The following is a 27,805-nucleotide window of genomic DNA, read 5'->3' as shown; positions in this document are numbered from 1 at the left end:
TCTTTCACTTTCTCCTTGGACATCCTCATGGCACATAGATTCATGCCGCCTTACCGGGGCAAAACGCCCCCGGGTGCACACCACCGCGTATACGAAGGGAGTATCAGGCCCACCGCCGACGAGCTGGGCCTCGACGCGTACTACCCTATCGCAACCGCGCCGCTCGCCCTCCTTGAACCGCTCGACCTTGCAACGTATCCCACCACTTCTGGGCCAATGGATAAGGAGCCAGCCTGCCTTTTGAGGGAGGAGGCGAGAAAAGTGGATCACGACTTCTTCTTGACTAGTCTCACGACCACGCCCGAGTCGCAGGCGATGCTTAAAGCAGCGCTGGCTGAGAGCAGGCGCGCTGAGTGCATCCCCTTCCCCGAGCGACTCGGAAGCGTTCCTAGTGCGCACCGCCGCTGACATGGCTGACATGCTTCAGAGCCTCCATGGGATTATCGCAAGGTCGAGCTTGGGCTGATGACGGCACGAAGCATGCGCGAGCTGCAAAAGCTCAAGGAGCGCCTCACGCCGCCTAGCAGCATCAAGGAGCTCTTCTTACCTACCTCGCAACATTACATGGGCGGGACGCTCCCGGTGCCCCTGGTTACCACGGAGCCTGCTAGTTCGCTCGACGGGATGTGAGCTGCCGATGGTGCAACAGTTGACATTAGTAACGCAGCTTTGAAGTTGGGCGACCTCGGGCCCGCCGTCAAGGATCTGCTCCACAGCGTGGCTCAGCCTGTGCCAGCTAATCCCCTTGACAGAGTGTGGGCACGATGGGACGAGCTTGACAAGAACGTTGTGGGTTCATCTGTTGACCTGCAACCAGCGGCTAACAACAGGCCAAATGGCACTCATGCAGGGTGGCTCCCCCAATCCTTCCCATGCGGGCCAAAGGACAGTTTGACGTGACCCTCAACGACAAGTCCAAGCTCGTTGCGATGCCAACATCTATCTCGGCCGATGAGGACGTGGAGAAACTAGATGGGACGGCATCTTGGAATGCCTACGAGGGAGCGGAGGACATCGACCCCTACTCGCCGATCGTATCAGACGAGTTCAGTGAGTAAGGCTTATGTCACCTGGCTGAACCCAGATAAAATTGTGCCCAAGGACATCTCCGCGACGACGCGCGCCTCATCCGAGCCTAGTCGTTGTTACAAAAGGCGTCGTTTTGCCTCATTGCACCTCACGCCAAGCCCATTGCTCGATCTCAACACAGTTCGAAGGCACCCCGACGCTAAATGTCTCGTCAGTGGCGGAACAATGTCAGATAAGAGTTTGAGCTGTGCGAAATCAAACCTGGAGCCCACGCCCCCCAACTCTCTGTGCTCGGACTCCAATAAGTCCCCTGTCGTCACTGAGGCCAGCGGCATGCACGGTGGAGGAGATGCAATCGTTTCCCCGCGCCCACAGTCAAACGTCACTCAGCAGGACGCCTACGACGGACAGTGGGATCTGTGTTCCTTTGCAGCCAACGTCCAGATGAATGACGAAATTGCAGCCTGTGAGTTGCCCGAATGTGCCACTATGCCGGTCTAACATAACTGTCGACGAGCCGCAGATGTCGCATCCCAGCACGCACCTCGTGCAACATGCCCAGCCCTGGGCTAGCCCATCGACCGTCGATTTGGACTGGTCGTCATTGCTCAGCTCGGCGGTGCCTCTGGGCCACGACTTTGCCCGCTATGGCCTCGACTGGGCGGCGCCGCTTCAGACGACAGACGAGCCGGACCGCCTCCTTTCTCCGATCCATCTCCGCAAGCTGCCTGCGCTGTCTCCGTCGAACGTCTCGGACCCCGAGCCAGAGCTACCCCGCAGCGACTGGATGGGACCCTCCAAGTATCTAACGTATGGGGACTCAACGCGGCCGGCCTCCCAGCGGACTTAGCCGTAGCTCCATCCAATCTGCAACATATCTCTCTTATATGTGCTGTGATAACCTGCATTCAAACAGATTCAAGATGTCATACACTGATGCTACATTACCGCATGCTCCCCTCGATCGCCTTGTAGTGGTTGTCGGGGTGATTTTTGCGTCCCAGCCTGCGGCGGTTCCAACGCTTGACAAGTGCGATGGAGCGCGCAATGGGCCGCTCGGCGTACCGCTCGAACCCGAAGCACAGCGCGATATTGACGACTGCCACGGCGAGCAGCTGTACCTTGTAGTATGTGGGCAAGCCGATGATGTCGAGAATGCGGGCAACGACCTTGTCTGGTGCCAGGAGCGCATACGTCGAGAAGCCGGTCAGCGCGACAAAGAAGGCCATGAGGATCGGGTTGGAGTACATGGGCAGGCGGTAGGGCGGGCCGACGGAGAAGACGCCCGCGACCAGAATGTACTGGAAACAGGAGACGAGGAACAGACTGGTATTCTCGTAGTTAAAGGTCTCGAGTTCGTCGCTGTCAACGACGGGCTTCTCGTAGAACGGCTGCCGGCGGACCCACAGAAACACGAGGCCCTGGATGCCCGCATTGATCACCGTCTGCCCGATAATGCTCGTGAGCACCTTCTTGCTCACGAGCGACGCTGTCGGCCGCTTCGGATGTATCTTGGGATACGGCAGCGTGCGGCCCATGGCCACGGCGATCGGGATGATGATGAACAGATCGATGTACAGGAACTGGAAGTCACCAAGCGACGACGCAAAGCTGTACAGCAGCGTCACGGTCGTGAACTGGATCAGGGAGTAGAGGGCCATGTACTTGAAGCAGGAGAAGGAGGTGACGAGCGCGCACCGGCCCTCGCGGATGATCTCGACGACGCACGAAATGTCCGGCGTCCTGCTTGTGAAGGGAGCGGCGACAGACGCCTCGGCCTCGCTGAGCGACACGCCGACGTCGGCGGCCTTTAATGCACCGCAGTCGTTGGCGCCGTCACCGCAGAACGTCACCGTGTACCCCAGTCCCTGGAGGCGCTCGACGAGCTCGGCCTTCTCGTCAGGGCTCATGCGCGCGAAGATTACCCCCTTGACGAGCATGCGGTTCATGGTCTCCAGCGGCGCCCACTCGAGCATCCACTTGAATACGTCGCCCGTCAGCGCAAGCTGGTAGTCCGGTAGGTCGTCATCGTCGAGGTTCTCGTTTTCGTCCGCCAGCGGCTTGAGCGTGTACTCGTCCAAGCGGTGCCGTTCATCGTCGACCGAGGTCCAGTCCAGCATCGCTTCCTCGCCCATCCCTGTGCCGGGCACAAAGGTGGGAATATATACGCTGGCCGAGTGCGAGATGAGACCGCACTCACGCGCTACACTGATCGCCGTGCGCACATTGTCACCCGTCACCATACGGCACGCGATGTGGGCGGCACGGAGCGTGTGGATGTTTGGCGCCGTGCCCGGCTTAAGCTTGTTCTCGAAAACGATGAAGCCGAGGAACTGCAGGTCGTGCTCGGCCACTTCGCGGCGCATGCGTTGCGCCTTGAGCCATGTCAGTCCCTCGACGCTCTTGCCCGCAATTGCGATTACACGGTAGCCGTTACGCGTGTAGTAGCTAAGCATGTCCTCGTAATCGTTAGGGAATGAGGAAGGGTCGCAGATATCCGGCATGACCTCAGGGGCACCCTTGCAGTAGATCTCCATCGACGTGCTCTTAAGCCGCTTGACAATGACCGTCATGCGGCGCAGTGCAGAAACGAAGTCGAACGACCGGATAACACCAAGTTCCAGGTTACGCCCGTTGCTGTGGGCGTCCTCCATACGCCACTGCTCCGAGCCTGGCGGCCGCACCACCATCTGGACAAGGGTCTGCGTGCGCTCGGCTCCGCCGCCGCTGCCCTTGACCGTGCGAGACTGACCCTCGTCCAGCGACCAACCCGTGTACTCGAACATCTTGATATCCAGAGGGTCGCCCAGCACCTCGCCGTCGATGAGCTTGAGCGCGTGACAAGATGCAAGCGCATAAAGCAGAGGAGTGCGACCGTTAGATCCACCCTGCGTCGGCACGTCCTCGACGTCGGCGTGCAGCTCCGAGAATCGTCCCTCGAGGCGGTCGACTGTACGCACACCCAAGACATCGAGGCCCTCTTCCGTGAGAGTACCCGTCTTGTCAAAGCAGACAACGTTGACCTTGCCACCGATGTTGACGCGGTTGGGCGAGATGCAGAAGATGCCCGACTTGCGCAGCCGCTCGATAGCAAATGTCGTTCCGATGGTAAGCGTGGCCGGCAGCGCGGGTGGCACCACGATGGTGATCAGGTCCAGGGCGCGCACGATGATCGTGTGCCAGGCAATGCCCATCTCAATGAAGCCGATCGCGCTGACGGCGAAGCCGGCCCCGGCAATCATGGCGAGGACGCCGATGAAGTTCATCGAGTCGCGGTAGAACTTGAAGCCCAGCGGCTTCGGGAAGAGCATCGAGCGCACAAGCGCGCCCTTAGTCGTGTCGAAGCCGGTGCGAGTAACCATGGCGAGCGCGATGGGCTCCTCGCTGGGCGGGGCCCAGACGGGACGTGCACCCGCACGGACACGGATAATCTTCGTGCCGCTGAAGAGGTAGTGCTTGGCGAGCTCTGGATCGATGTCGGAGCTGCCGTCCTTGTGCTCATGTGACATGGCGCGCAGCGCGTCGTCTTTGACGGGCACCTTGCTGACTGGAACCGACTCTCCAGTGAGCATCGACTCGTTGACGATGGCATCGCCCGAGAGCAGGAGCGCGTCACATGGGAACACGGTGAGCTCCGGGTCCGAGGCGTCAAAGATGTCACCAGGTACCATGTTTTCGCAGTCGACGATCTGCCACTCTCCGTCGATAAGCACGTTGACAGGGCAGTGGAAGCGAGACATTTCGCGCATGCGCTCGATGGTCCGCTTGGTCTCGAAGAGCGTCGAGAGAATACTCGTAACACTGATGAGCGCGATCGCGAAGGCATAGTAGTAGTAGTCGTCGATAGACCAGAGTACAATGGAGGCGATTTGAAAGACGTAGAACGGGTGCAGGACCTCATCCATGAGCAGGCTCGTGATCGACTTGCCGGCAATGTCGATGTTGTTCTCGCCCATGAGCGTGCGGCGCTGATCACGCGTGCTCGTGTTGAGACCGTTCGCGACGGCACGCGCCGACGTCCACTTGGGGTCGCGCCAATCACGGATCATGCACCACGCGCCAGTGACAGGGTTGAGGGCAAAGCGGGTGTAGCGGTACTCCATTACCTTGAGATGGCCGGTCTTCTCCTCCCATGTCGTCTTGCCAAGCTCCACATCACCAGTAATGGGTAGCGGCGGGTCAACATGGCTGCCAGCACGAGATGCGGCTCGCGACTCCAGTACAGAGGGCGGCACGCTCACCAACTCCGGGAAGACGGTAGAGAGAGGGTGTGGGTAAGAGATAACCTGGAGATCTACGATGTGCAGGTCACCGTATGGGGTCTCGACAACAAGCCACGCGCCCTCCTTTGCGTCCTCAAAAGAAGTCTCGCGTCCTGTGAAGCGGACCCACATACGGGGGATCCAGCGCCCGATGAGGCCAAGCGCACCGAGCGTGCAGATGCAGCCGATCCACCACAGAACGTTGCGGAACGCGTCCGTGCGGTAGCAAGTGAAGCGGATGGATAGATCTTCGTCAGGAAGTAGGATCGTCTGCCGTGATGGAACCGTCGACTCATCAAACTCTTTGGGCTCCTCGTCGAAGTGCATGGTTGACTGGCCGAAGATGTCGTCGCCGGGCACGGGGACGAGTGGGAGGTGCGGGCTGCCGGGCCGCGACTGAGGCGGAAGTGAGGTGTCGTCGGCCAAGCTGCTAGAATAGCCCTCGTTGAGCTCATCGTCATCCTCGCCGCCATAGCCCCAGCTGTCAAGTGATGAGACTGGCGACTCGGAGCGCATGGCGCGCGAGCGGATGGAAACGTTCGAGCCGACCGAATCGACGCTGACGCGGCGGTTGACGAAGCCCGCCTCCTCATCATCGGTTCGCCGCCGCCCGCCGAGGAAACTGGTGACGCGCTGCAGTACGGTCGGAGACGCAGGCGGGCTGGGTTCCTCCGCGTCCTCGCGTCGTCCATAGTCGTCTCGCTGCGTGTAATCACGGCTGCTGAAATAGTCTACGCTACTGTCACGCTGCCTCCGATGCTGTCGGATCTGGGATGAGGCGCGTCGCGCGCGCCCGTAACGCGTGCCAGCGGCGTACTCGCCTTCATCCTCCGAGTCGGCGATGAAGACGCCGCTCGCTGCTGGCGAATGCGGTACGTCGCGCCAGCGGTTCATGTCGGTGCTCGAACGCTGGCGCCACAGCCCCGAGCTCGAGCGGAACGACGCGACCGAGTTGCGTCTTGATCCGCCGGGCCCGTACCACTTGGTTCGAGTCACCGACGAGGGTGTGATGCCTGGGTGAGTCAGAGCGGATCCGGAATTTTGGCCACAGGATGTGCGCCACGCGCATCACACAATAACACACCTCCATCCATCTGAATCAGACTGCCGCTGATGGAGTCGCCCTGCCCGGGGGGATTCTCGCGGTCGCGGTGCTCAATCGCGATAGCGATGGCCTGGTCAGTCGCGCCATCTGTCCAGTCCTCCACTGGACGGCGGCCATCGGGGTCCGGCGGTGGTGGGTCGGGCATGTTGACGGAGCGGAGTGGTACGAGGGGAATGGGAGACTGCTCGTAGCCGACCAGGGTGGATAGATTGAAAGATTGATGTTGGCGTCGCCGTCTAGGGATGGTCGGGGACCTGTGTTGGTTCAGCCAACTATGTGAGCCGAGGCGCGCGGGGCAGCGAGTCACAGCGAGCGGATGTGGAGCGGAATCTGCCCTCCCGGCTCAACATTATCAAATGACGTCGCTGATTAGAGTGAAATGATGACTAATTAGCAGAACCACGTGGATTCAAGATCACGTGCAAAAGGGGCCTTCGAGAACTTGGTGGAGGCCAATCGATGAAATCATCAACGACGGCTCGGTTTCATAATTAGACACCACCGAGCAACTGCTCGGACTTCTCTTTCCCCCTCTCGACAAGAAAATGGCTGACCTCAATACTCTACTCCACTGGGCCATCGAAAACACGCCCGCCGCCCAGGGCGTCAGCGGCAGCGGAAGCGGCAGTGGCACCGCCGCCCCCGCTAACCCGGAAGGCATGCAGCTTACCTTCAAGCCGGCGGCGCCGGGACAGAAGCCGAACGCGAGCACCCTCGCCACGTTTCACCCGGATGACCCGCAACACGATGTTGGCCTTGCGCCGCCTGCCGCCGAGGAGCCGAAGAAGGACAACAAGCTCTCGACCGAGATTCTCGACCTGATAATGGGCAAGCCCGACAGCGTTACGATGAAGGAGAAGATGGCGATTGCAAGCAACACGTCCGCCGATGTTGACGAGCGCGTCATGGCCCTCGACGACTTTGAGATGCTCATCGAGCTCATCGACAACGCCAACAACATGGCGGTCCTCAAGCTTTGGGAGCCGCTGCTCGCTCTCATCAACGACCCCAACGAGGACATCGCACGCCACGCTCTCTGGGTCGCGGGCACGGCCATCCAGAACAACCTCAAGGGGCAGGCAGCTGTGAGTAATAAGAGCAGTGTGAAGGACTGAGCTGACCCCAGTTCTACATTTTTGGTGGCCTCCCACTCGTGCTCGACGCGCTGTACCCTGCGTCCGGGAGCAAACCCTCTGGCACGCGTGCCAAGGCAGTCTACGCCCTCTCAGCTGCGCTCAAGCACTGGCCCCTCGCTACTGTCGCCCTCAGCGCACAAGACAACCGCGGGTACTCAGTTCTGCGCGCAGGCGTTGCCGACACTGACCTCGTGATTCGGCGCAAGATGAACTTCATGCTCGGCACAATCGTCAACCAGGCGCGCGATGCCTTCAATGGCGAGATGCCAAATGAGGTGCGGAACTTGATCGAGGAGCAGGCCAAGACGAGCGGTGCCAAGCCCGGTAGCGAGGGCGACGAGCTGTTGCTCGCTCTGCAGCGCGAGGGCGTGTTCGAGGCAGCCGTTGATGCGTTGGCGCGCGACCCACGGATCGACCCCGAGGACGCTGAGTACGAGGAGAATGCCATCCGCGCGCTGGCTCGCGCGGCTGAGTACGGCGCGCTGAGCGACGAGGAGAAGTCACAGCTTCAGAGCGTGTGGGCTGAGTGGACGCCGATCGGGCGTGCACACCGGGGGATTGAGGGGGCAGATGCCGAGGCCATCGACAAGGCGCTCGCGTAGTGTATCATATTCTCATACATAATCAACGGACTTGCAGACCCAATTGGCTATGAATCTGTACCGACACGTTGTGCGTTGCATGGACTAGAGAGCTGTTGGCCTTGGAATGTACTGGGGCCTTTGCAGGACCGTGACTCGAAATGTGGTGTAACCAAGTCACTACGGTTGCGAAAGTTGTGGGCGTGTAATGATTTGCAGTGTCAGTCTTGGCGTAGGCTAATGTGTGTCTGCGACACTTGGAGCGAGGAGCCGGGCACTTCGCGCTATGTATTAGGACAGTAAATGTCCGTAAATGCTGGTATGAACGTCGCGAAACCCGCTCTTCCTCCCTCCTTTCTCTCCTTTCTCTCCTTTCTCTTCTCACAGTCAAAGCTGATGTCCCACTGCAAGAAATGATCACCAAAACCTCCCCGAACATGCGATTGCAAAAGATACCATACCATTTATACAAAATTGCTACCTGTTCTGCTCTTTGCCCCCCTCGCCTGCTAATCATTTACGAGGTCCGCGCCACGCCCTTATCGCCGAAGAAGTACTTTGCGCAGAGGACGGCGATGAGAGCAACGCCAGAGAACGCCGTCGTAAGGCTGAAGCCCATAATGTACTTGGGCTTGGTGTGCGAAGGCCAGAAGAACGATCCGTAGATCGAGGCGGTGTTGCCGAAACCGTTGATGAGGGCGATGCAAACGGCACGCTTCTCACGGCCGTCGAACATGGTGACCATCCACGAGAGGAAGACGGGGACGCACGTCCACACGCCGCCGCCGCCGAAGCAGAGGAACGTGTACTTGACCTTATCGTTGGGAACGGCTGCGACAAGGACGAAGGACACAGTCGCGAGCGTGGCGCCGCCGGCCACGACATAGGCCTTCTGGCGCGTCTTGTCCGCTACGAAGCCGAGAGTGACCGAGATGATGAGGGCGACCACGTAGATGGGGACCGTCATGAGCTGGCGCATGTTGCCCTTGTAGCCCATGGAGCCGAGGAGCGTGGGGAAGAAGTAGGAGATGGTGCCGACCATGTTGAGGAGGTTGTAGATAAGCACGAACACCCAAGTCTTGGGATCCTTGCACGCGAGCTTGAAGGCCTGCCAGTGGCTGATGTGCTCCTCCTCGTCCTCGGTGGTGCCGCGCGCTGAGGCAAGGAGACGGCCGGTAGCGAGACGCTTCTCGTCGTCGGAAAGCCACTTGGTGGTGAGAGGGTAGTTGGGGAGGATGAAGAAGGCAAAGCAGGCAACAACGACGGTGATGAGACCCTCGATGATGAAGAGCCACTTCCAGCCGCGCGTGTTGCCCTTGCCCTCGAGGCCGTCCATAATACCGAAAGACAGGAGGCCACCGAAGGCGCCCGCCACGAGGGACGCGGTGTAGAACATGGCAATGCGCTTCGACAGCTCCTCAGGCTTGTACCAGCAAGACATGAGGAGCATGACACCAGGGAAGAAGCCAGCCTCGACAAGGCCTGTATGTCAGCGGGGTTCTGAGGAGATCGGCGCAGATCGCTGAGAAGGAAGATTTTTTTTTTTTTTTTTTTGGGTGTCCCAGACGTGAGTGGCACCGCCAACGCCATCACGCATCCTACATTCCCCGCTCCACTCCATCACATCATCAAGCGTGTTAGACTCACCGAGAACGAAGCGGAAAGCAACCATGCCACCGAGACCAGTCATGCCCTTGGCTCCGACGGACATGGCGCCCCAGATGAACATAATGGTGGGAAGGAAGATGGAGGGCTTGGAGCGCGCGAGCATCATGTTGCTCGGCACTTCCCAGAGAAGGTAACCGACGAAGAAGATGGAGAGCACGAGCGAGTAGTCGGCTGACGAGAGGTTCCAGTCCTGCTCGAAGCCGCCGTGGTCGGCGCCGACTTTGGCGTTACCGATGTTTGTGCGGTCAAGCTGCGGTCAGCCAGTGGTCCAGAATTCGCGGTGACAGTTGGGAAACTACGATGTATTGTCAGGAAACCTGACTACGTGCCTGCCACACGGCTCACGAGGGCAGATCAGTGGCGGTCATCGCCACTTAACTACTCTGTATGCGCCCCGCTCGACAAAACTCAACATTCCAAACTCACATAATTGAGGATGTACATCACCCAGAGTGTGGGCAGAAGATGCAGGTCGATCTTGCGGACGAGGCGCTTCTCCTCGACCGAGCCGGGGACGTACTCTGATGCGGCGGCCTCGATCTCGCGCTTCTCGTATCCGTCGACAGCCATGCCTGGGATATGCTCCTCGTGCGAGGCAACAGGCTTTGGTTCGTGTGCGAACGCGTCGGCCTTGTCTTGTGTGCCGGTCATGTTGGGTGTCAGTAGTCGGACTCGGGTGACCGAAAGTGGGGATGCCGGGTCTCGCGAATGCGCTGCTATTTGAACCTCGCCAAGATCAGCACGCTGCACGTGTAGACCCGAAGTTTGCGCTTTGTCGCCACGATCGTAACGCATAGCCGCAACTTGCCGCGCACCTCCGCACCCCGAGATGCCGGGGTTGCCATGGGGTATGGTGGGGCGGGGCGTGGACCCGCGTGATCGCGCCACTGCGCCAGCGCGTAATGGCCGGCGTGGTGCCGGGCCCACGCTTGCGCTGTGCCTACCGCTTGTCATGGTCACGGTTTCACATGCCCTGCGGCATTGTATTGCGGGTGCTGCGACGATGTGGTATGTACGTCCCTTGTGTCGGTTGCTGGCGGCTATGCGTGTCCGCGGGAGCCTAGTACGCCTTGCGCCTTACGCCTGATGAACGATGCCCACGGACCGGGGTGGGGGAAGAGGCACCCTGTGGAGTCTGTCGACCCGGGGTTAGCCTGACATACCGCGCTTTCCTTTCCTGCCTGGCGTCATCTCGTCTTCCCGTTGGGAGTGCTTACGAGGTTGTGGGATGGACGGAGCGCTCTCTGGCCCCGCCAGGCCCCGGAAATCCAACATTGCTCTGCTTGCCGTGAGATGCCGCTGATCGCTTCTATATCTCTCTTACAGCAACGTCCCCATCGCCAAGATGCAGGCAAGTAACGGCTTCGGCGTTCGGACTGGCCAACTCGAAGCAGAGGGCCGAGGCCCGACACCCCGAGATCGTCCTCGGGCATTGCATCAGCAGCGCTTGGCATATAGGCGCGATCGGGAAACGCGCCGCTTGAGCTGATGTTGGGCGGAGATTCGAGATACATATATTCTCATGCGTAGTGTGCCTTGGCGAACTAGGGCTTGGGGTGAACATGTGGTCGCCGAAATAGGTCGCCGCGCGGCAGGTGGCGGCTTTTCGCGGATTTGTTGAGGTTTTCCCGAAGATAACGCGAAGCCGAAGGCTTGTCCCCGCCCACAGACTCGTGGTCGTCATCGCCGTGGGTCTGGAGAGCGAACGGCCGACCGGCCGGACTTGGCTGCACTTCGACGACCAAGCCCCGAGGGTCTCGTGTGACAGCTGATTGACAGCCAGACTCGACGCAGGCTCACAAACAGAGGCGATTCCCATGACTCCGGATCGGGATATCTAAAGTTCAGGACTTTGAAGCCACGCCTTGCCGTGATAACCTCGCGGGTTAAGCGATTGCGTAGCACACGATGTCATGTAGTGGGCAGTCATGATCCCCCGCCCGAATGCAGGGTCGTTGGGCGACCGCTCCTGATCGCTGTTGTCCGCTCTTCTGTTCGGCTGCGATGGGCTGCGCTAGAAACTACTAGGGATTATCTTCATATCAGCGGAAACTTCGGCATTACACAGCAGTGTATACCTAACCGACACAACACATTCTACTCATGATCCCATCACCTCGGCGATGACACCTAGCACAATGTCTTTGGGCAGTGTGTCCCAGCCTTGGCATCTTACCCCTCGAGGCGCGCCTGACTACATGTATCGGGTCACGTCTTCCAATAGCAAGACTCGGTCTTATGTTAAGAGGATCTCCCAAGGCTTAAGCTAAAGTAGTGACCCGCAGATATCGAGCGGCTAGTCACTGTAAAGATGCAATGTCGTATCAGTACATCTGCTGGAGCTATCGGATCTATACAAGGCTTAAAGCTTCGACTTGATGCCGGCAGGCATCATGAGCTCGTCTGAACGTCAGTTAATTCATCCGCTCTCAACTCACAGTTTGTGGCGTAGGCAGTGGGCCCCACGTTGGGGGTGCGCAGCGCGCTAATGTCGACCATGGAGGGGTTGACGTCCTCGAGCTTCGGGGCACCAATGAGACGCATGTTCATCTCGAACTCGTCCTTGAGGATCTGGAGGGCTCGGGAGACGCCCTCGGTGCCGTACCCGCTCATGGCGTAGATCATGGGGCGGCCAATACCGACGGCGGTCGCACCAAGCGCGACAGCCTTGAGGACGTCTGTGGCACGGCGCACACCGCCGTCAATCATGATCTCGAAGCGCGTCCCGTCCGCCTTGTGCAGCAATCCGCGGTGGTGCAGCTGCTGAACGACCTCAGGGAGGATGGTGATTGCCGCAGGGGCAAAGTCGAGCTGGCGACCTCCGTGATTCGAAAGCACGATGCCGTCCACGCCCGCCTCGGCGGCGAGCACTGCGTCCTCCCAGCACTGCACACCCTTGAGCAGAATCTTCATCTTCCCTGCCGCCTCGCGCAGCTCCGGAATGTCCTTCCAGTTCAGCCCCGGGTCGATGAACGACGAGATCGCACGCGCGGCACCCGAGTCGCGCTGAACCTTGTCCCCACCCTTGGTCTGGTGCGCCGATGCGTTACCCTCGAACTTTGTGCGCATGTCCTGTTGTCAGCCGGTAGGTGGGGTTCAATTCACCTTCTCACGACGGCCGAGTTGCGGTGCGTCGACAGTGATGAAGAGGGCCTTGACGCCACGCTCTGCGGCGTGCTTGATTATCTTGCGAGTGCGCGAGCGGTCCGAGTTGACATAGAGCTGAAGGAACTGGACCTGACCTGGCGCAGCAGCGTCCACCATCTCGTCGAACGAGCACGAGGCGAGCGTGGGGATCATCTGGATAACGTTGTGCTCATGCGCGGCCTTGGTGAGACACACCTCGCCTTCGGGGTGGCCGAGCTTGCCGAGCGCGGTGGCGGTGATGTAGATCGGCATGGACGAGTCGAAGCCGAGAATCTTGGTCGAGTAGTCGACCTTGCCGACGTCGCGGAGCACGCGCGGGCGGAACCACACGCGCTGGTATGCGTTGTAATTCTCGCGCATGGTGATCTCATCATCGGCTCCAGACGAGTAGTAGTTCCACCCGCGGCGAGACATGGTCATGCGCGCAACCGCCTCAAAGTCGTGCAGCGAAAGGATCTGGTCGAGACCGGGCTTCACGTACGGCTCCGGCGCTGCCACAGTGCCACCACCGCCCGAAGCGACGGCCGCAGGCGGAGGGTTGACCTCTTCAACCTTGGCTGCAGCCTCCTCCTTCAGCGTCCCCTTCTTGAGAGGACCAAGCTGCTTCTCTGGCTCGAGGTTCTCCTTGATCGCGTCGGGAGGGTGGATCGGGTCGTACTCCTCCGAGGCATCCTTCCCCGCGTAGCGGAGGATGATCTCGGCTCCACCGGGGTGTTCCTGCCTGTCAGCTTGATCGCACTGAGACGCACGTCGAGGAAGTCGGTCACATCGTAAACGTGGTCGTGCACCACAATCCACACGCCCTGGGGTCAGCCTGTGGGCCAGATCTCTAAGCGGGGCGGAGCAGCTCCGCCGCTCCCACGATGGCACGGCGGGGGAAGGTCCCTCAGCACCCCTCCAAGCCGACATACGTTCTCGCGGCTGTTGTGCTTTGCGACCTCGGCGCCGTCGATCTCCTTTGGTGCCATGGTGTGTGAATGTGAATGAAAGTGGGAAGATGCAAAAGAAGAGATGGAGCAAAAAGCAAGTGAGGTTGGGAAGATGATCAAGTGGCGTGCTGCTGCGCGTCCGAGGTGGCGGAGGAGTGGAGATGCACCGGGCCGACGCCGTGCCTGGAGTTGGAGGACGGTAAAGACCGGTCGTCGATTCGCGTCGGCTCTGTTTAAGCGGGAATACAAAAGTGGAGGTCGCAATCAGCCTCTCCGTCGGCCAATCATCCATCCCCCGATAGTCGGCTCGTCCATCACAGTCACCCGCGCTCTCACGATTGCTGGCCTCGGACCGGATCCCTCAGAGCCCATGCGGGCCACAGACGGCGACATGTGCGGCGGGCGGGCAGGCAGGCAGACTTGGTGGAAGAGGAAAGTGGAGGCCGCGAAGCCAAGACACCGAGAGCCGCAAGATGCCCAGCCATCACCTCCACCTCCATACTGTTACCAACTGAGACAGCATGAGCTGTTGTCTGTTTAGTTGTGCCGAGACGCCGACCTCTGCATCGGCGTTGCGGCCATTACCCCATCGCGCGGGGTCAGTCTACCCCGTCGAGATCCAGTACTGCAGAGACGCTGGCGGTCCTTCCATCGCCTCCACCTCCACCTTAGCGGTTAGCGATTGGCGCCACAATATCCGCAGAAGCGTCCTCATGAGCTGCATGCTGCAGATGTGCCGGCAGATCTGGATGCCCAGCCACTGTCTGCCGGTTATGACTACACTTGAACTGCGCCAAACTTTGACTCGTGGTCTGTACAAGCCCATCAAAAGTGTTGATGTGAAGGCGAGTGGTCAAGAGACATACGCGATCATCATTGTTGAAGTCTACACACTCACTTGGACATGACTCGCTGACCAGGGTTACATGTCTTTCCCTTCGCACGTTGTAGACGGTATGGGCAAGTGAACCCCATCAGACAGTTGTCAGGCAGATGTCAAAGCGGAGGCTTGCGCTGCATATCCCTCCCAGGACAGATCAGTGATGCCCATAACCTCGAAGCAGCCATGCAGAAGTGGTATTGTACAGTGTCTCACGCCCTCGCCCTACGCGACGCCAAACTTGGCCTTGATCTCCTCCGCGCCCTCGGGCAGCCCGTCGAACGCCGTGACCATGCGCGGGTCGGAGCGGAACACGAGCGGGGCGGGCGCGGACGGCGTGGGCGTCTCGGACGCGGCGGGGATGGTCGAGGAGCGCGCGACGGACGTGACGTCGCCCTGCGTCGAGGGCGCGGGGGAGGTGGATGCGCGGAGCTGGGGTCAGCGGTGCGGGAGAAGGCGGGAGGCGGGAGGGGGAGTGGGACATGGGAGGGGGGGGGGGGGGGGGGGGGGGAGCAGTGGAGCCATTGTCTGATGGCCTGCCTGGACGTCAAATCCGTACACGGGAGACGAGGAGCGACGCGACGGAGCGAGGAGAGAGCAAGCCAGCGCTTGAGATGCACACCTGTGTCTGCGACGGGGAGGCTTTCAGTGCTGAGTGCGGCGGGAAGCGGAGCATGGTGTGTTGCACCAACAACTGGGACGTTGGGAACAACATCGCCGCCCACGACCGCGCTCGGGCCACCCTCCACCACTCCCCAGATGGCTCCCACCCCGACCTCCTCGGCTTCCTTCACGACTCACTGTGGACGCAGCAGGCGAGAAGAGCTCGCGGCGCGGTGATTCTGGCGTTAGCGGCGTACATGGACAACGACACCTTCACTCTCAAAGGCATCGCCGCAACTCACCAATGCCCCCCATCGTGCCTTTGACGGCGGGGAGGGGTGCGCGGCGGAACATCGCGCTGCTCGTAGCCGAGACGGGCGTGCGCGGCTCGTCGGTGCTGGAGCGGTCGTCGCGCATGGTGATGGAGTAGATGATGTCGAGATGGAACAGTTGTGGAAGTGGAGGTTTGTTTTTAACACGTGAGCGCTAAAACCGCCTAATTGAGCGCGCGACGTCATTCGAGGCGATGTTGCTCCCACGACTCCAAACTCTACTCCTGTTTCCGTGTGCTCCTGCTCCTGCGCCACGCACAATGGCTGCATTACTGTTGCTCGGCTGAGGCGTGTTACGCATGGCATATATACCCTCGCCACCACTCTCCTTCTGCCACTCATCATGCCCCTCCTCGCCAAGTTGAAGAAGGCGTTCATCCCGCCGGACGCGAAGGCGCAGTACGCGCCGCCACCGGGCGTCCGTCGCACGCACGTATGGATGGATGTGTCGATCGGCGACGCGCCCGTCGGCCGCATCGAGATGGGTGCGTCTTTTCTCTTCAAGTCTTACACCAGAACTCTTCGACGAGGTCGTGCCGCGAACGGCGGCCAACTTCCGCGCGCTGTGCGACGGCCGCGGCCAGCACGGATACAAGGGCTCGACTTTCCACCGGATGTGCGTGCGTTGCGGACGAGCTGACACCAGCGTGCCCGGCTTCATGGTGCAGGGCGGGGACATAGTGCACGGCGACGGGACGGGCGTGTACTCGATCTACGGGGGCGCGTTCCCCGACGAGAACTTTAAGATGCGGCACGCGATCCCCGGCGTGCTGAGCATGGCCAACTCGGGGCCCGGCACGAACGGGTGCCAGTTCTTCATTACGGTTGCGCCGACCGAGTTCCTCGATGGCAAGCATGTGGTTTTTGGGCGTGTGGTTTCGGGCATGGACGTCGTCAAGGTCGTCGAGCACACGCCAACGGGCGCCAGCGACCGTCCGGTGCAGACGGTGCGCATCGACGCGTGTGGCGTGTCTAGCGGCACGACGACGGCGTCGACGGGCGCTGCGGCAACCGCGGGCGCGGCTGGAGTGGCGGGCGCTGCGGGCGTGGCTGGAGTGGTAGGCGCGAGCGCGGCCGGAGCAGCCACTCGCCCCCCCGCGCCCGAAGTCGGTGCCGCGCACGCAGCCGACCCCCGCGCCGGACCGCAAGACGAGCTAGTGGCCACCCAAGGCGGCGCAGTAGGCCGGGACCCCGCGACCTCCGCAACGGGAACAAGTGCCGCGCCCGCCTCCCACAATTTCGAGGGCACCGGCCCGCCGGTGGACACGAGCGGCGCGCCTCTGCACGCGGCGGAACCCAGCGCGCTGGTAGCGCAGCGCGCTGATGACGACGAGTTCCACGACGCCCTCGAGCATCCAGAGGAAGGATATGCGTCGGGTACGGCGCTCGACTCGACGCGGTCGCGGCACGACCCGCTCGATCCGCGCTCGGGGGGCGGGTACGCCACCGCTGACCCGAGGTACGCGGGCGGCGGCGCGGTGCAGCCCTCGGCGTCGCGTACTAGCGCGTTCGCGTCCGCTGCGGTCGACTTTGCCGCGCCTAATCTTAGGGATAATGTCCAGGGGGATGTGATGGCGCGGTCGCCGGAGGCCGCCGCGCCAATCCACGCCGACCACGCCGACCATCCCGGCCATGCCGGCCACACCGGCCACGCCAGCCATGGAGGCGGGTTCAAGGCGCTGTACCGCCGCCTCTCGCGCAGCCATGACCAGCACCCTGCCCAGGTCCAGCCCAGCACTCTTGAGCAGGCGATGCCGCCTCAGGACGTCTCTGGTGCCGCGATCGGCGGCACACCAGCGTCGCCCAGTTCTCGCCCTCCAGCTCTTGCTAGCGCTGTCCACGACTTTGCAGGTACTCACCCCGTTGACCATCGCCGCGAGGTCGACGGCCAGCTCGCCACGTCGCCACATGGCCGGCGCATGTAATAAGACGCGTCGCCAATAACCCTGTTATTAGAAACCCTTCACGAAGCATGTCAAGTGTGTCCTGCTGCAACAAAGATCCATCAAATACTGTAGAACGGTATACACACAGCTAGCGCACAGCACCAGTTAGTGCCCTATTAGAGCATGAAGGCGCCGGCAGCGAGGCCGACCATGGCCGTGCCGATCACAGCGAGACCGTTGGCTGGAAGCAGAGACACGGCATTGGCCTTGAGCGACGTCACAGACATCTGGGTGCCGCCAGCACCAGAGCCCGACGCAGACGCAGCACCGTCTGATCCAACATTAGGCGAGGGGGTCACCACGGTGGTGGGCTCAGGGATGCCGTTCATCCGCGCGGCGGCCACGAAAGGCGCATTGCCGTTTGAGTCATAGTAGTCGAGCAGGATGACGTTGGGGTTGCGACCGTAAAGCATGTTGCAGTTGCTAACGTGGAAACCGATAGAGCCGGCACCATCGGCGGCGTTCGTCTCGTTCAGCTTGTCCTTGTTGGGCACAAGGACGGTCTGGCCAAAGATCTGGTACTCCTTGTCAAGGAAGTGGTTGATCATGTACATCATCGAGTTGGACTGGCCGTTCGAACGGTCAACCGCGCACGCCCACTGCTGGTCAACAGCATCTGCCGTTAGCGAAATCCTACACACGCGGAGCGGCTACTGAATGGCTACTCACTGTACTTGTCCTCCCACATGTTGGTGAACTCGTCAATGATCCAGGGCACAGCAGCAAAGTCGGCGCTGTTGTCGAGGAACACGACAAGGCGCTTGCCAGAGTCGATGAGCGAGCCGAGAGTGGGCCACTGGTCAACGCTGGTAGCCGCCTGCGTGGGGGCGTATGCGAGAGTGTCAAGGCCGGCGGCCTGGAAGATGGCCTGGAACTCGGCAGGCTTGTGGTTGTCGATGTTAACGATAACCATGGTGACGACTGCGTGTCAGCCTTTGCGGACCAAGCGTCGACCCACCATCATTGGGGTTCCTGTTCATCCACGCAGCGACCTTTGAGAGGTAGTCCTGCAGGGTGCCGCCGTCCTTGAGAGCCTACGTCGTCAGATGGTCTGCACGCCAATGGCGGATTGTGAGTCCACTTACACAAGATGAGTGGCACACATTGATAGTGCTGCCGCTGGTGTGGGTCTGGACCTGAAGAGCGCGCACACCGTCGTTCTAGGCATTAGCGTTGTCTTTGACTTGTGACGCTTGATCTCGTTCTTCCATGTCTCACGCGCCCTCCGAGTCTTTCTGGCCACGGGGAGGTAGCCTTGTCCGTTCCTGTCCGCTGGTCGCGGAACGGACACAGGAATGCTGGGTACATCGCACGACTCTTTCCTTCCCCCCGCCCAAACGTCCAGTCACCCCAGAATCTCCACTCACCAGCTGGGCGGTCACATCCTTGGCCTGGTTGTCGGCCGCGTTGACGCCCACAGCGTACGAGTTGTGGGTGCCAATGTAAGTGACGTTGGAGTAGAGTCGCTGGCAGAGCGCGTCGTTGCCGTTGCAGTTGGAGGCGGCCAATGCCGTGGACGCGAGGGCCGCCGCGGCGAATAGTGTGGATGCGAGACGCATGACTTAGAGATGAGTAGATGGGGTGCGTGTGCTGAATGTGGGTAGTAGATGCTACAGTTATACAGACGTCGATGGTCGCGACTTGTGCTGTGCTTTGAGCAAAAGAGCGAGAGCGAAGAGAGCGCTAGAGGGAGCCTTGTGCAGAATGAGCGAACGTGCAAAGAGCGAGTGGATTGTTGTAAAGAGGGTCAAGTCGGAGGAAGGTGTTTGTGCGTTTCGGGGCTGTGCGGATGCGCAGGTTGGAAGCGGTTGCGAGATGCGAGGATGGATCCGGATGCGAGTTTGCAAGAATGCACGGCGTACAAAGCTGCTTCGATGGGCCGAGGGACGCACGCGAGGGGTCGCGAGGGGAGCGCTCTAGTTGAAGCCGGACGGCGGAATGCGGTGAGGGGATGCGATGAAGAAGACGACGGGAATCGTTAAGTCAACCGCCCACGCAACAAGGAATGCGCTGCCTTGGGAGATGGCGATGAATGTGAGGCGATGAGGGGAGAGTTTGGAGGAGTTGAAGAGACGGAGTAGAGGATGAGGAGGAGGATGGGGATGAGGAGGACGAGGAGGAGGATGACGAGGACGAGCTGTGGGACGAGGGAAGCCAGACAGGATGGATGCCCGATGCGCAGCAGGCAGAGACGCGAGGCGCGTGAGGGCCAAGAGGGCCCAACCCACCCGGAATCGAATCCGGCAATCCCAGCCCTCGCCGCAGCAGCATCAGGGGACGTGACTGACTCTCCCACCCTGGGTCCGACCCGCGACCGGGCCGCTCAAGCATCCGGGGCTTTGAGCGAGCGGGCTCAGCGAGCTCATGCCCCTCTTTCTCGACCCATCGTTCAGGCGTAACCAGGCGACTATGCAGTAGCCCGCGCAGCCCGTGACACCATACATCATACAACGCCGAGCCCGCGTTTCCGCATGATCCTCTGCACGAACCTGCAAACAGCAAACATGCTGGGAGGGAGAGGTGCCGTGACACTTGTTCGGGAGCCGCGGAGACGCAGTCACGGCGCGCGCGCAGCTTGATTGCGTCCCCTTCCCCCTTTGACCCGTAGCCCCCTCGAAACTTTCACTCCCTGCTGGGCTGCTGGGCTGCTGGGCTGTTAGCCAGGGCACTATATCCTATTTGCGAATTGCTTACCATTCATTAGCTCGCTTGCTAAATTGTTTATCCCCTAATTGATGGTAATGCGCGTTGTCTGGGCGCCGAGCCGGGCACGTCTCGGATACCCTGACAGCCATTTGCCACCCAAGGCGGTGTCCGGGAGCAAAAACTGTATCAGACCCACGTCATTAAACTGTCTGGACGGCACGTGACACTTGGTTGATCGTTTGTTTGCTGTGGCGTGGCGGAAGTGGCGGAGAAATGACGTCTGTGCACGTGGTAGACCCCTCTTCCCCAGAGAATGCATCGGCCCTTTGCTCGACTGCACGACAAAACGCTGTTGGACAGCTGCTACTCTTGTCCGAAGAAGCGCAGCGGTGCAGAGGGCGGAGAGCAGAGAGGGGTCAAATCGTCTGGCAGCTGGCAGGAGGAGGGAGCCAGCCGACGTGGAGTGGGGCCTGGGGCCTGGACATCGAATGACGATCTTCAGGCCGTCCACAACCACCCAAGATTGTCCGATCGGGATGCTTTGCATTGCTTTGCCTGGGCGGGAGCTGGGCGTATGGGACATGAGCACGAGCAGGAGATTACATGAGCACACGTTGGCACATGCAGAGGCACAGGCATCGCAACCCGATGACACGTTCGTGAGGAAGGAAAGAGGTGCATTGCTGGAATAGGCCACGGGCCATGCACCGCCAGATTCGACAAAGAGCAATACTATATTCGAAAGCAGATCGTATTAATCGTATTGGGTGTGATCATCAGATCATCAATCAACCCATCAACCCCACCGTTCCAGCACCTCCACCGTACTCGCTCCACCCTCCAAAGCCCAAAACGCGCCCAGCAGCCAGCAGCGTGACCCCCCCCCCCCCACGTCCCCACCCAGCCACCACTTATTGTCAACAACATCCGCAACAACATCTACCAACAACCCACTCCTCCTCATCTCTCGCTCACACGCTTCTTCCAGCTCGCGCCGCCTCCTCATCCCCGCTTGTCCCATCCTCCCCCCCTTCTTCTCACTCATAGGGCACCAGCTCGCACTCCGAGCTGGTTGCCTTCGCCACCCAACTCTTACACAACCACCCATCCCAACCTTCCACGCCACCCTCCGCCGCCACCATGCCGGCCACACTCTCCCCTTTTCGCTACATACAGGTGGCCCGCTACCTCATGCAGTGGTGGCTAGACACGGCCCCCGGACTCGCTGCACGCCGAAAGGCTGCACAAGAACGGGCTACAAGGCTCATTTATGCCCCCAAGATGCGTGGGCGCGCCATGGCTGCCGCCGCGGCCACAGCCCAGGTGTCCGAGGACGACGAGACACCTCGAGCGCGTCGCGCCGCCCGTCACCTCGGTGTCGACATTGTCGACAAGCCAGCAGCAGCGCCGGACGACCCCGGAGTGCTTTTGCCACGCCCTGACGCCCACCCCGACCTCCACTTCCCCAGAGAGAACACCGAGATCTACCGCCTCATGAACGACGACCGAGCGTACATCGAAGGCTCAATGAAGGCACCCCGCGAGATAATCGTCTTATGTCACGGTGAGTCCGAGTTGCGGGGAGCTGGGGAAAGGCCCCGGCGACATGGACGTGCCATGGAGTTACCCATCCTCGAAACACGCCCCGAGCGCGGCTAATCCCATGCAGGTCTCTATGGATTCTCCACGGCCACCCCAATCCCACTGTTCCCTTCGCTCAAGCTACACTACTGGGCATCCGTACTCGAGGTCCTCCGTGACCGTATGGGTGCCAAGGTCGTCGTCGTTGGAGTTAAGGGGTACGTGTTTTTCGGACTTTTGAGCACATGTTCCGTGCCTGGTTCGTGGTGCTGACATGATTTCAGAACGGGATCGATCCAAGAACGTGCGGAACAGATGCACAAGTTTCTCAAGAATTATCTCCCAAGAGGTGTCGGTGTCAACTTTGTTGCCCACTCAATGGGGGGTCTTGATTGCCGGCACCTGATTTCTTCGATCCAGCCGACGGAATACAAGCCATTGAGTCTGACGACGATCGCTACCCCTCACCATGGATCACCCTTTATGGACTGGTGCGCTGCCAACATTGGCGTCGGATCGCAGGAGCTCAAGGATCACATTGCCGCAAACTTGCCCTTCACGATGAAGACGCCGCTGCTCTCGATCCCCGGCAAGCCCTCACCGAAGGACACGTTTGGCATATTCACCTCGGCTCTGACCAACTATCTTCTAAACATCTTTGATTCGCCAGCCTATTACAATCTCCGGACCGACTACCTCCGAGACCACTTCAATCCCGCCACCCCCGACGACCCAAATGTCAAGTACTACTCGGTCGCGGGTCGCATTGCCAAGATGTCGGTTCTACACCCATTGTGGTTCCCAAAGCTTGTGCTTGACAGTGCGGCTGAGAAGGGATACCCCGAGGGCGAGACGCCCAAGGGGGAGGCATATGAGGGCAATGACGGCCTCGTTTCGGTCGCTTCGTCCAAGTGGGGCGAGTTCCTCGGCGTCGTGGACGGCTGCCACCACTGGGACCTGCGTGGTGAAGGCGGGTTGTGGCCTGCCACCAACTCGCTCAAGCTGTCGACAGAGAGCAACACGGTCCTAGGCCTTGGCACCGACATTGATGAGAGAACCAACTACCAGTCCTCTGACGACAAGGGGCCCGGCGCCAAGCCCGACGAGCAGTTGAATCGGGCGCAGCATGACCGTGATCTCGCAGCAGCACGTCTCATGTCTCCAGGCAAGACGCCAGACCAGGCCAAGTCCAGCTCAAACGGGTGGGATATGGCGATGGTGGGCCAGCTTGTCGACTGGGTTGGCGACCTCTTCCCTGGTGACAAGAAGGACGCTGAGCGGACGTCACAGTTTGCGGACGCTCAGAAGGAGATGGACGCTCGCAAGGAGTCGCAAGCAGAGCGCCAGAGGACAGTTGTGCGGGATAAATTTGATCTCGCGCGTTTCTACGGCGGGCTGATGTTGCGGTTGCGAGAGGAGGGGTTGTAATGGGTCTGTTGGTCGGGCACATCCGACAACAGCGGTAGAGAAGTATTAAATACATTAGCATTAGTAGGAGTTGTCATTCAACGGGCACATGAGATAGCATAGCATAGCATAGCATTGAATGGTGGGGTCTGACAGAGGTGAGCGAACACGCATCACTGGCATCTGATCATAGAACGGTGACGCTGCCGAGGGAGTGATCGGTCCCGGAACCACGACGGAGTGATTCTCCCACGGTGGTCATCACAGCATGCCAAGGACGTCATCGGCCGGAGTTGCGCGTTGTGCCAAGTCGTATGGTGGAGTCATGGGCGTGGGGTGGAGGAAGGTTGCCGGTGAGCGCATCAGCGCACCGACATCCGACGCGACCACCATCCCATCTAGCCGTTGACTCTTCCCCTTCCGCTTTCTTGCCACCCATCACTACTCTTCTAGTCTATCCACCGACCACTCGGCAGCCTCCTCTCAAACATGCCAGCCGACCCGCCCCGCGGGCCAGGCATCTGCGCGATGCGCGGCTCATGTGGCCGCGCGTCCATGTTCGGCGCCGAGCTTCCCTGTCCTGATTCGGACCCGGCAACCAAGGCAAGCTGCGCTGATGGACGCCGCTAATTCCAGACGGACGACAAGGTCCGCGACCTCCTCGCGACCGTGTGCGGGAGCGCGTACGAAATCCCCGACAGCGTGTGCTGCACCGCGGACCAAGTCAAGATGCTCGGCGACCAGCTTGGGCAGGCGGCGCCGCTGATCGCGGCATGTCCCGCGTGCATCAACAACTTCCGTGCATTCTACTGCGACTTCACCTGCTCCCCGGATCAGAGCACGTTCATGGCCGTGACCAAGACGCAGCGGACGACGACTGGCCAGAAGGCCGTCAAGGAAGTCGAGTATGCCGTGTCGGATGAGTTTGCGCAGGGCTTCTTTGACAGCTGCAAGAGTGTCCAGTTTGGCGCGACGAACGGGTTCGCGATGGACCTCATCGGTGGCGGCGCGACCACCGCCCACGACTTTCTCGCGTACATGGGCAGCGTGCGGCCGGGTCTCGGCTCCCCGTTCCAGATCGACTTTCCTAGCGGAAAGAACTACTCGCGCACACCGTTGTCATGCGCCGACAGCGGCGTCGAGTCGCGCTGCGCATGCGCAGACTGTCCCTCAGTTTGCCCCTCGCTCCCGTATGTCCCGCCACCCGACGAGCCGGGCTGCAAGGTTGGCAAGGTGTCGTGCCTCACCTTCTTCCTTCTTCTCGTGTACGGCATCCTCCTCGCTGTCGGCCTTACATACTATGCCGCTCGTACCGCTCTCCGCGCCAGGCGGCGACAGTATGAGCGCATGGCGCTCACTGACCCTCCCCTCTCGCCCACCACGCCTGGGCTTGAAGGCCTAGTCGGCCGGGGATCCAGCGGCGCAGACACTGACTCGGGACCGAGCGGCAGCATTCACTTCCGACTGGGGCGCGGTGCGTCTCTTCTGGACCCCATGGAACATCTCCAGCCCAAGCAGAACCAGATCAATGCCGCCCTCCGCCGCTTCTTCTACCGCCTGGGCCTCTTCTGTGCCACGCACCCTTTCATGACTTTCGGGTTAGCGGCACTTGTCATCGGCCTCCTGAATGCTGGCTGGGCACGCTTCGCCGTCGAGACCGATCCCGTCCGCCTGTGGGTTGCGCCAAGCAGCGAAGCAGCCGCACAGAAGGCCTTCTTCGATGAGTACTTTGGCCCCTTCTACCGCTCCGAGCAGTTCTTCATCACTGCAACGGACGGCGGCTCTCCGCTTTCGTACGAGACGCTCGAGTGGTGGCTTGACGCCGAAGCCCAGATCAAGAAACTTGCCTCGCCGTCTGGGACGACGCTCAAGGACGTGTGCTTCGCTCCTTCAGGCAGGGGCACGCCGTGCGTCGTGCAATCCGTCAGCGCGTGGCTTGGCGACGACCTTGAAGAGTGGGGAGATGGATGGGCCAAGCGCATCACCGATTGTGCGAAGCGCCCTGGCGAGTGTCTTCCAGACTTTGGTCAGCCCATCGACCCCAAGCTGGTGCTCGGCGGCGCCAAGGGCAAGTGGCTCGACGCCAAGGCGCTCGTAGTCACCTACGTGGTGAACAATTACGAGGAGGACGACGAGCGCCTCCCCGCGACGGAGGAGTGGGAGCGCACCCTCGAGTCGTTCCTCGCCGGTCTTGAGCGCCCCGATGGCATCAAGCTGTCCTTCTCCACCGGCGTGTCCCTTGAGGAGCAGCTCAACAAGAGTACCAACACCGATGTCAAGATCGTCGTCCTGTCCTACCTCGTCATGTTCCTGTACGTCTCCCTGTCGCTTGGCGGTGGGCGCGTACCGAAGCGCGAGATCGGGCGCATGTTCACACGTCTCGGTGCCGAGATCCACAAGCTCGCCTACCGCCTTGGGATCGCCCGCACGTTGCCAGATCACGAGGCGATGGAGCCGTCGCTCAGCACCGTCCCGACGCTTTTGCTCGTCAACTCCAAGTTCACACTTGGGTTGTTTGGCATCGCTATCGTGCTCATCGCCGTGAGCACATCCGTTGGCCTGTTCTCCCTCCTCGGTGTGCGCGTCACCCTCATCATCGCCGAAGTCATTCCGTTCCTCGTGCTGGCTGTTGGGGTGGACAACGTTTTCATCCTTGTACACGAGCTCGACCGCCAGAACGCACTGCACGCTGCACCTGACGCGCCCGCTAGACCTGCCGACAGCGACAGCGACGACGAGATCGAGTTTGGGAGACCGCCTGCTGCCGGGTTGAGCGCCGAGGAGCGTGTCGCACGTGCAGTCGCCCGCATGGGCCCGTCTATTCTGCTGTCCAGCACCACCGAAGTAGTGGCCTTTGCGCTTGGCGCACTCGTGCCCATGCCCGCCGTCCGCAACTTTGCCGTCTACGCGGCGGGCAGTGTGCTTATCGGCGCGCTACTCCAGGTTACGGTCTTTGTGAGCGCAATGGTTCTCGACCTCAAGCGCTCAGAGGCAGGCCGTATGGATATCTTCCCGTGCATCCCGTTGCGCGGCAAGATCAGGCTCGACGAGGGCGCTGCCTCCGAAGGCGTAATCCACCAATTTATTAGACGAGTTTACGCACCCACTCTCCTACGCCCCGAGGTCAAGCACGGCGTGCTCGCCGCTTTCGGAGCCCTCCTCCTCGTCTCGGTGATCGGCATCCAACGCATCAGCCTGGGCCTAGACCAGCGGCTTGCCCTCCCACCCGACTCGTACCTCGTGCCTTACTTCAACGACCTCGACGCATACCTCGACGTCGGGCCGCCCGTGTACTTTGTAGTGCGCGGTGGCGACACGGCGGAGCGTGAGGGTCAGCGGGAGCTCTGCGGCCGCTTCACGACCTGCATGGAGCTCAGCGTTGCGAACACGCTCGAGGCTGAGCGTAAGCGCCCCGACAGCAGCTTCCTTGCCGCGCCGCCCGCCGCATGGATCGATGACTTCTTGCAGTGGACGAACCCAGCATTTGAGAGCTGCTGCCGTGTCCGCAAGGCTGATCACTCCGTGTTTTGCCGGCCACGCGACGCCGACCGCCTTTGCCAGCCTTGCTTCGCTGGCCGCGAGTGGGACAGCACCATGGCTGGGTTACCGACAGGCGATGAGTTCGCGCGCCTTCTCGATCAGTGGTTGGCCTCGCCTGCCGATGACTCTTGTCCCTTGGGTGGTTTGCAGGGCTACTCGGCCGCAGTCACGCGCGACGAGCACGGCACACCCAACGCATCCCACTTCCGCACCTTCCACACTCCACTCCGCACCCAGGGCGACTTTATCAATGCGCTCGCGGCTGCCCGCCGCATCGCTGGCGACATCTCGCAGCGCACCGGCCTCGACGTATTCCCCTACTCGCTCTTCTACGTCTTCTTCGACCAATACGCATACATTCGCGGCATGACCGTGCAGGTGCTTGCGCTAGGCGCGGGCGCCGTGCTGGCGATCACGAGCGTGCTCCTCGGCTCGTGGCGCACCGGCCTCGTCGTGACGGGCACGTGCGTCCTCGCAGTCCTGAATGTCATGGGCGTCATGGGCTTTTGGCACATCTCTCTCAATGCCATCTCCCTCGTGAACCTGGTCATCTCGCTCGGCATCGCGGTCGAGTTCTGCTCGCACCTCGCGCGCGCCTTCATGGGCGCCGGCGGGCTGCTGTACGATGAGAAGCGCGCCGAGCGCGACGAGCGCGTCTACACGGCGCTCATCGACGTCGGGCCCAGCATCTTCAGCGGCATCACGCTCACCAAGCTCGCCGGCATCTCGGTGCTCGCGCTCACGCGCTCCAAGCTCCTCGAGACATACTACTTCCGCATGTGGCTCGCACTTATTCTCGCCGGCGCGCTGCACGGCCTCGTCCTCCTCCCCGTGCTCCTCACGTACTTCGGTGGTGCAGGGTACGCGCTGGAGGATACCGACGAGGACTGGGTCACGAGTCAGATGAGACGCCCCATGAACTACGAGCGCGCGCCGTTCGATGACGACGACGTCCTGTCCGAATAGGTAGATGTAGAGCTAGTATGCATGCCGTCTTGACTGAGTGCTTGTGT

The 27,805-nt window shown here is 60.9% G+C and overlaps 10 protein-coding genes across 10 annotated transcripts; 5 read left to right on the top strand and 5 right to left on the bottom strand.

Annotated features, from left to right (window-relative positions):
- Window positions 1–27: 27 nt before the first annotated feature.
- Window positions 28–1,879, top strand: COLE_00474 (uncharacterized protein; the record flags this gene model as incomplete). The annotated part of the gene is made up of 5 exons (XM_065626085.1): window positions 28–391; window positions 428–626; window positions 660–789; window positions 831–1,050; window positions 1,584–1,879. The coding sequence occupies 5 exons, from the start codon at window positions 28–30 to the stop codon at window positions 1,877–1,879; spliced, it is 1,209 nt and encodes a 402-aa protein (XP_065482579.1).
- Window positions 1,880–1,973: 94 nt separating this feature from the next.
- On the bottom strand, window positions 1,974–6,541 carry COLE_00473 (uncharacterized protein; the record flags this gene model as incomplete). Its single annotated transcript, XM_018424509.2, has 2 exons — window positions 1,974–6,304; window positions 6,376–6,541. The coding sequence occupies 2 exons, from the start codon at window positions 6,539–6,541 to the stop codon at window positions 1,974–1,976; spliced, it is 4,497 nt and encodes a 1,498-aa protein (XP_018275370.1).
- Window positions 6,542–6,941: 400 nt separating this feature from the next.
- Window positions 6,942–8,134, top strand: COLE_00472 (uncharacterized protein; the record flags this gene model as incomplete). The annotated part of the gene is made up of 2 exons (XM_018424510.2): window positions 6,942–7,481; window positions 7,523–8,134. 2 exons carry the CDS (start codon window positions 6,942–6,944, stop codon window positions 8,132–8,134), a joined length of 1,152 nt encoding a protein of 383 aa, XP_018275371.1.
- A 496-nt stretch (window positions 8,135–8,630) lies between these two features.
- COLE_00471 (uncharacterized protein) lies at window positions 8,631–10,351 on the bottom strand (the record flags this gene model as incomplete). The annotated part of the gene is made up of 3 exons (XM_018420562.1): window positions 8,631–9,595; window positions 9,761–10,031; window positions 10,208–10,351. 3 exons carry the CDS (start codon window positions 10,349–10,351, stop codon window positions 8,631–8,633), a joined length of 1,380 nt encoding a protein of 459 aa, XP_018275372.1.
- A 1,792-nt stretch (window positions 10,352–12,143) lies between these two features.
- COLE_00470 (uncharacterized protein) lies at window positions 12,144–13,896 on the bottom strand (the record flags this gene model as incomplete). Its single annotated transcript, XM_018424511.2, has 5 exons — window positions 12,144–12,184; window positions 12,220–12,853; window positions 12,887–13,645; window positions 13,678–13,731; window positions 13,840–13,896. The coding sequence occupies 5 exons, from the start codon at window positions 13,894–13,896 to the stop codon at window positions 12,144–12,146; spliced, it is 1,545 nt and encodes a 514-aa protein (XP_018275373.1).
- Window positions 13,897–15,284: 1,388 nt separating this feature from the next.
- Window positions 15,285–15,757, bottom strand: COLE_00469 (uncharacterized protein; the record flags this gene model as incomplete). Its single annotated transcript, XM_018425508.1, has 3 exons — window positions 15,285–15,431; window positions 15,539–15,579; window positions 15,643–15,757. The coding sequence occupies 3 exons, from the start codon at window positions 15,755–15,757 to the stop codon at window positions 15,285–15,287; spliced, it is 303 nt and encodes a 100-aa protein (XP_018277165.1).
- Window positions 15,758–16,015: 258 nt separating this feature from the next.
- On the top strand, window positions 16,016–17,597 carry COLE_00468 (uncharacterized protein; the record flags this gene model as incomplete). The annotated part of the gene is made up of 3 exons (XM_065626084.1): window positions 16,016–16,157; window positions 16,189–16,288; window positions 16,319–17,597. The coding sequence occupies 3 exons, from the start codon at window positions 16,016–16,018 to the stop codon at window positions 17,595–17,597; spliced, it is 1,521 nt and encodes a 506-aa protein (XP_065482578.1).
- Window positions 17,598–17,734: 137 nt separating this feature from the next.
- On the bottom strand, window positions 17,735–19,177 carry COLE_00467 (uncharacterized protein; the record flags this gene model as incomplete). The annotated part of the gene is made up of 5 exons (XM_018420463.1): window positions 17,735–18,234; window positions 18,288–18,539; window positions 18,577–18,652; window positions 18,704–18,778; window positions 18,986–19,177. The coding sequence occupies 5 exons, from the start codon at window positions 19,175–19,177 to the stop codon at window positions 17,735–17,737; spliced, it is 1,095 nt and encodes a 364-aa protein (XP_018277167.1).
- Window positions 19,178–22,160: 2,983 nt separating this feature from the next.
- COLE_00466 (uncharacterized protein) lies at window positions 22,161–23,273 on the top strand (the record flags this gene model as incomplete). The annotated part of the gene is made up of 1 exon (XM_018423767.2): window positions 22,161–23,273. One exon carries the CDS (start codon window positions 22,161–22,163, stop codon window positions 23,271–23,273), a length of 1,113 nt encoding a protein of 370 aa, XP_018277168.1.
- Window positions 23,274–23,741: 468 nt separating this feature from the next.
- COLE_00465 (uncharacterized protein) lies at window positions 23,742–27,758 on the top strand (the record flags this gene model as incomplete). Its single annotated transcript, XM_018425815.2, has 2 exons — window positions 23,742–23,855; window positions 23,889–27,758. The coding sequence occupies 2 exons, from the start codon at window positions 23,742–23,744 to the stop codon at window positions 27,756–27,758; spliced, it is 3,984 nt and encodes a 1,327-aa protein (XP_018277169.1).
- Between the last annotated feature and the right edge of the window lie 47 nt (window positions 27,759–27,805).

Source organism: Cutaneotrichosporon oleaginosum (assembly GCF_008065305.1).
Source record: "Cutaneotrichosporon oleaginosum strain ATCC 20508 chromosome Unknown ATCC20508_contig01, whole genome shotgun sequence".
NCBI classification, from domain to species: Eukaryota; Fungi; Basidiomycota; class Tremellomycetes; order Trichosporonales; family Trichosporonaceae; genus Cutaneotrichosporon; species Cutaneotrichosporon oleaginosum.
Note: the sequence above shows the minus strand (reverse complement) of the source record. Positions and strands in the feature narration are given on the sequence as shown.